At 33.5% G+C, this 7,297-nt stretch overlaps 1 protein-coding gene across 2 annotated transcripts; it reads left to right on the plus strand.

The window, feature by feature from the left end:
- Positions 1-4,603: 4,603 nt before the first annotated feature.
- On the plus strand, positions 4,604-6,055 carry LOC112293268 (uncharacterized). Of its 2 annotated transcripts, none has more exons than XM_024542490.3 (2): positions 4,604-4,698; positions 5,073-6,055. In XM_024542490.3, exons 1-2 carry the CDS (start codon positions 4,693-4,695, stop codon positions 5,616-5,618), a joined length of 552 nt encoding a protein of 183 aa, XP_024398258.1. In that variant the 5' UTR covers positions 4,604-4,692; the 3' UTR covers positions 5,619-6,055. The 2 variants fall into 2 exon arrangements, with proteins under 2 accessions (XP_024398258.1, XP_024398259.1); XM_024542491.3 differs by having other exon boundaries at positions 4,634-4,868.
- Positions 6,056-7,297: the final 1,242 nt, after the last annotated feature.

Raw genomic sequence — 7,297 nt, forward strand, 5'->3', positions numbered from 1 at the left:
TCTCTTCTTAATAATGATGCCATTCATGAAAAGAATCCATAATTGCTATAAGCTCTTTATCATGGATCTCATAATTAAACTTGACTGTTGAAAATTTTCTAGAATAAAAAGTTACTAAGTAAACTTTATTATTTGTTTTCATTTATGATACATAGCACCCAAAGCAAAGTTTAATGTATCTTTTTCTATAAAGAATGCCTTAAAAAAGTCAATGCAATACAAGATTGGTGCAAAAACAAAGATTGTCTTTAAAGCTTCAAATGTTGCTTCTACTTCTTAATTCCATTAAAATTTGTCTTTACAAGTCAAATGTGTAAGTGGAGCTGCAACTTGATAGAAGTCCTTGATGAAGATCCAATAGTAGTTAGCAAATTCCAAAAAACATTTAACATCTTGTATAGTTTTTGGGATCTTTCAATCTATAATAGTTTGATCTTTCTTAGGATCTATCATAAGTCCATTATTTGAAATCATATAATCTAAGAAGTTAACTTGAATAGTATAGAATATATACTTTTTTATCTTTTGTATTCTTAAAATAGATCAATATATTGTCTAGATAACTAATAACAAAATTATCCAAAAACTCTTGAAAAATATCATTCATAAGATGTTGAAAAAGTGCTTATGCATTTGTAAGTCCAAAAGGCATGATATTATATTCAAAATGTCCATACTTAATTCAAAATGTAATCTTCCATTCATCTCTTTCTTTGATATATACTAAATTGTATGCTCCTCATACATCTATTTTTCTATAGAACTTAACTTGATTTAACTGATCGAAAAATCCAAATATTAAAGGTAATAGATACATATTCTTCATAGTGACCTTATTGAGTCCTTGATAATCAAGACACATTTGTTATAATCCATCCTTTTCTTTACAAATAAAATAGGCACTCTTGCTAAAGATTTGGAATAGGATATGAAGTTCTTGGCTAGATTTTCTTCAATATACTCTTTGAATTTAGCCAACTTGTTTTGTGATAAATTATAGATTAATCCAAATGGCGATTGTGTCCCTTCTTGAAGGTCAATTGAGTAGTCATAGGGATGATGTTTTGGAAGAATATCTACATTTTTTTTTTCAAATACATCTTGAAATTCTTGAAATTGGCTTGGAATGCCACTTGAAGTCTTTCTACCATTAGAAATAGGTGTGGCATAAATGAAACAAGGTGATCCTTCTTTTACAACATGTAAGAAAGCTTTTGCACCTATAAATATAGTTTTAATTATACTAAACTTGTAGTTTTTTACTTAATTAATTATACTCTTAATTATACTTTTATAAAAGTCAAGAATTCAAGAAATCCAATCTACTCAAGGATTGTATTTTTTTAACCATAGTAAGCCTAAAATGATTGGATTAGAAAGAAATCTAATAATATTAAATACTACAAAGCTATTATGACCATTGATTACTACTTCTATAGGAAGGATTTTGTAAGTAACATCTCCAAAAGACAACAAATGACCATCTATGATTTCTATATGAATAAATTTAGTTTTTCTCACTAAAGATATGTTAAGTCTTTTAGCAAATTCATCATCTAAGAAACACGTTGAGACTCTTAAATCTAAGAAGGCAGAGGCTTTGTAATGTTTAAGTCCTAAAATAATATTTAATGTAAAACAAAGAGAGGGTTTTGAGGAAAAAATAAGACCTTCATTAGGTATTGTATAAGGTTTTAGCCACATGGTTCCTATTATAGCTAGACAAACTTGTTTTTTGATATATTGTCTTCCTTAACATCTATACTCCTCATTTTATAATTACATCACTTCTTTGGATAATGTTGAGCAGTATGCTTAGATTCTCCATAATATAAGCACAATCCTCCTTGATGGCGATGAGTCTTTTCTAGTTCAGTAAGAGATTTGAAACGTATTGCATCTATTTGCATATCTTCTACTTCTGAGTGTATGTATTGAGGAGGCATTGGTATTGCCATTAAATTATAGTAACGTTGAGGCCCACTTGTCTCACACTCACATCAAAATTTGAAAATTCAACTATCAAACTTCACAACAAAGTTAATTATTTGACTCCATGTTTGAGGATCAAGTAAGTTGAGCATCAATTTCTTTACCACATATTGTAATCCATAGAGAAATTGGCTAATAAATACATCATTTTACTTGATATCAATTATAAGTTGTCAAAATTATAAAGCATATAATGTTATGGATCAATTGCCTTGTCGTAAAATACGGATCTAATTGGTTGTAACAAGAATTGCATCATATTTTCTATATATAGATTAAAATTATACCAAAAAAACTTCTAAATTATCTAATATTGGATCTTGTTGTTGAAGGAAAGATAAAAACCATGATAATGCTGAACTTCTAAGAAGTGATCAATGAATCTAACCTCTGATCTTAGAATTGGATAGCTTTGAGATTGAAGTTCAATCAGAAGTTGTACTTAACTGATAAATCTTCAAAATTTGGATCTTGAGCCATTAAACTTCTGAAGTAAGATAACTCTTGATCCTCTAGTACCAAAAGGATGTTCCACCATAGGAGAAGACGCATAATTTGGTACAAATGTTGAAGCAGCTCCAATTATATCTATATCTTCACTTCCTACCATTCTTATTATTCCTTGTGGTAGTAAATTGAGTTGATATATTGCAAGCATCAACTCTTGTAATTGCTCTTGTATTTGTACCATTGCATTCTTCATTTCAACAAGTTTTGCCACTATAATACTTACAAAAAAAAAATATCTAATATCGCTCAAGACAAGCAAAAAAAAAGGACTTGAAAACAAAAAAAGATACTAAGAACAATATTAGTTTAGAAGAAGGTATTCCACAACTTCTAATATGCTTATGTCTTATTAACAGAAAGAGATAATCCACTCTTAATTAACAAAAGACAAAGCTCTAATATTGTAAGTGTACTCTTATCAATTTGTTAAGGACATGAATTGGAAGAAGATACATAAATTTAGGAAATTTGTATCAAAAGAAAAGTGACATAATAGCAATAAAGTAGTATGTATATTAAAAAAAAACTAGAATAGCTATTGCCAAAAGATAAGGAAATTAGAGACTCTTAAATTTAGACTAGAAGTAAGAAAGGACTTGAGAAAAGTGAAGAAGATTTCACTCTTTCCTCTATATATACTATCTAACTATGACCTATGTGGCAATGTTGTATAGGACCTCTAATATGTATTGACTTTACAAAACACATGCCTTAGCTTACAAGGCAAGTTTTCTATGTGTGGACCACATAGTTAGTTTGTTCTTCAAGCTACCAACATGTGTAGCACATGTCCAACTTGTTGACCATATTTTTAATCTAAAAAGTCATTTATAGACACCTATAAAGTCAAAACAACGTCTATGAAGCTTTTAGGAAGCTACCATAGAAGATATTACAGAATTAATCTATTTTTATCTATTTTTATTTAATCATATAGATAATTATTGGTTCATGTGTGTATGTCCATGACAGAAGCTTTCTAATACTTAATATATATTGGAGTTGACAATGAGAGGATCTTTAATCTTGACCACACATTTCTTAAAGTTCTAATTTATCTCTTAGTATTGATCTTATACTTATCTAGTTTAATCAAGTTTTTAATAGCTTTCTTGTTGAAACTCTTTTATTCAACTTCTTGTTTGGTCTTTCGTATGGTATATTTGTGACACTTCTCCAACTTGAATGTTGATCTTCCAACAAAGACTTTCCTTGCTAAATTGTTCAAGTACCTCAAAAGTTGGCTCATGTATAGATATTTAAGTTTAAATTGTTGTCACCAATTATTGCTTCAATTAAACTAGCAAATGTTGCAAGTTTGCAAAAACTCTCATAGATCCTAAATTTCAATTATTTGAGACTATGATCCACAAAAACTCTCACAACCTTCAATCTAACTCCTTGATTGACATTGCATATTTCACACACATTTAAAATAAGTATAGTAACAAATTGACAAATTTTCACTTGCAAATATGCTACAACACTCACAAAATCATCAGATTTGCGAACTTCGTTTTATTTCTTAAAATCCAAACCCACCAAATACACTTCTTTTTTTTAAAAGCTCTCAAAACCTCAATATACTTTCAAATCTCATAAAATCAACTTTCAAAAATCCTCTCACAAGTTTGCTCTTAAATCTTATTCTCTAAACAACTAAAAAATCCCAAAGTCACCATAGGTGGGCGGTTTTGTACCTCAGGATCAGATTTTGACCTTGATTCACAATTGGTCCTCTTAGGATATCAATTCTTCATATTTTGAGGTAATTTTAGATAAAACCTATTCTTAATCTTCTCTTAAATATGACTATATCAATTACTTATCTCATTTACTTTGTATGGGCATAAATGAGCCAAATCAAAGTGAATGAGATAAGTAATTGATATAGTCATATTTAAGAGAAGATTAAGAATAGGTTTTATCTAAAATTAGCAATTATTAATTAAAATTGAAATCTCTTCTAAAAGTAATAAGTGCTAATGTTAGCACTTATTAATTATTATTTTTTACATAAAGCAAAAGATTGAAGTGGCTCCATCTATGCTGGAATTGGAATAACAATTCTTGATATTGTTATCAAATCACTCAGGCTGTGGCGGCCTCTTAGGGCCATTTCTCACCCTTTCCATCAGTCAGGGGTGTTCGACCGCAGCGGTGAACAACGACAGCACTTATTGTTGGTAAATGGATGTGAGATCCGGATCCCTGTCTGTGGATTAGATGTTTGCGTATTCTCCACTGCCCAGTTTGTCGTCTTTCTTCCACCGCAAGCCGTGTGTTTGAGGGATCTGTCAATTAAGCCTCACCACTGAGTCTTCACGGTCGCGGTCTTCTGTCGGGTGGAAATCCCTGGCACCTAGGTACTTCGGGTTGAACCCAGCAATTTCTGTTTGCTTTTGCGCTGGTTAAGGATATCGATGGGAGATCTGTGCAGAACCTCTCAGAAATCCATGTCTAGATTTGTCAAGAGGGCTTAGTTGCGGTTTCAGGGTGAACATTGATTCCTGCCCACTGGAGTAGAACGGTGGCTATTGAAGATAATAGTCCACGTGGTGCGTGTGCAGACCGCAAATATGAGCATCGATGAGTCTCGGGTGACGCTGCGAGGCTTCAACACTGACGACCTTGCGGGGTTTTTAGGATGGGCCACGGACGACGAGGTCACTAAATGGCTGATGTGGGACTCGTACACATCGGAACAAGACGCCCTCAACTATCTCCAGCATGTCGCCATCCCGCATCCGTGGATCAAGGCTATCTGCGTGGACGGCAAGGCGGCGGGGTCCATACAGGTGGAGCGCGGGACAGGGTACAATGCCTGCAGGGGCGTGATGGGCTACTGTCTCGCGAGGAATTACTGGGGCAGGGGCGTGGCCACCATCGCCGTGAAGAAAATGCTGACCCTCGCGTTTCAAGGAATGGACATCGCGAGGGTGGAGGCTTTGGTCATTCAAGACAACATCGCCTCGCGGCGGGTTCTAGAAAAAGCAGGCTTCAAGCTCGAAGGCGCGATGCTTAAATACCTTCTCATCAAGGGTAAGAAGCTGACCGATTGCTTTTTACTCGCTACTTACGCACCCGACCATGCCGTAAATCCTCCTCCGTCTTGACCTCCTTCATCTAATCACCATGCTTCCAAGCACACAGTCCTGCAAGCACGCAATCCTGCAGTAGAAGTTGTTGGAGCGGCTTCGCATCCATTCTAGATTTAGATGCTGCAGCAGCCGAAATGAGCTAAACCAAGCATGACCAACGCTTCACTTGCATCAGTCGACAAATGTTGGAGGGCTTGGAAATCGATGCTTCGATGTGGAGTAGGTTTCGTCGTAGCTTCACCCTTCTTCACACACATTCCTCTCCGTCGCTGTTCCTGCTCATGCGAACTGCAATTTTAGGGTTTCTGTTGCAAATGTTCCTAAAGTGTGCATTTATTAACATTCAAAGAGGAATTGGGTTGTTTGAATTTGACGAAATCTTGTTTTAAAGTCTATGAATGCAATTGTTATGTGCCTAGAAAATAAGTAAAGATACATTTCTTTTGTAAAAATATTGGATGGTTTTTGATTACTTTTGAATCATTAAATTAACTGACTTTATAAACGCTTCTCTATTTATAAGGTAGACTTTTTATTAATAGTCTGCAATTTTAAAAATCTAACAAAAGAAATAGGGTAATCCATTTATTTCTAAAACCAAACAAGAATAGTGAATTAATGTGAATCACTGAATTCACTCACTTGAGAGTTTAGGACAAAAAATGCATTTATCATGCTTAAAATTATAAATTCTTATGAGTTAGTTGTAGAAAATTTTAGATTAAAAAAGTTAAAAAAAAAATTGAATGCCAATTCTAGAGATGCAAGCCCTTGTAGAATTTCTCTTAGGAATTTCTAGAATGAGTATCTTCTCCTAGTTTGGTTAAATTAAAGTTTTGATTTGGTTTAAGATACAAGTAGAGATTGCGCTCATTTATGTAATTCAATTGTACACACAGAGATCTATAATTAATTGGAGTTTGAGGAAATTATGACATGGAATTTAAGATTGAGTTATTTTATAGGATTAGGGTTATAAAGACCATTAGGTTCATCTAAAAATTTGGACACCAATGTGGTCAAAAATATTTACTAAAGTAGTTTTTTGGAGCATTTTGGCCAATCCAAAATCCTTAGGAAGGAGCTCCGTCCATGAGGGGTATTGTTGTCTTAGAGGATCTGTCTCTTTTTTCTTTTGTTACTCTCAAATCTAAAAGCTCCAAAATACATTAAAAAGATAAAATTAAAGATTAAAACATAGTTATAAGTTTAGAAAATATTTAATATTCTTTTCTTTTAAACTAGGTTATGTAATTTTTTTATATATATATAATTTTTATTTAGTATGTATAAATATTAGAAATATGCACACCGCATGTAGCAAAGGGAATCTGAGACGCCTCATTGCGTCATCAAATTTAACATCGAAAAGCACCAAGAGTTGTGATATGCTTCTCAAACAAAATATTGTGCTACACGCCTCAATCAATCGAGAAATGCAGGAAACTCTTTCCTCTTCCCTCAACAGAATGACTTCCGAAGCCCGTGTGAAGGGAGAGGGTTGTTGTGTGCAAAACCTGCGTTTCAGACTTCGTGAAGTATGATAGGGATTGATTCTGGCACGATCATCCTCTTTGAATGCATTGCCTCGTAGATCACCGCAAATCTTTCAGGAGTCGAAGTGTATTCTGTTGAAGAACAGGATATTATTCAACATTAGTGTGAATGTAGCTACATGAAAATACATCTGGGTT

Source organism: Physcomitrium patens, chromosome 16 (assembly GCF_059467195.1).
Source record: "Physcomitrium patens ecotype Gransden chromosome 16, ASM5946719v1, whole genome shotgun sequence".
Lineage (NCBI taxonomy): Eukaryota > Viridiplantae > Streptophyta > Bryopsida > Funariales > Funariaceae > Physcomitrium > Physcomitrium patens.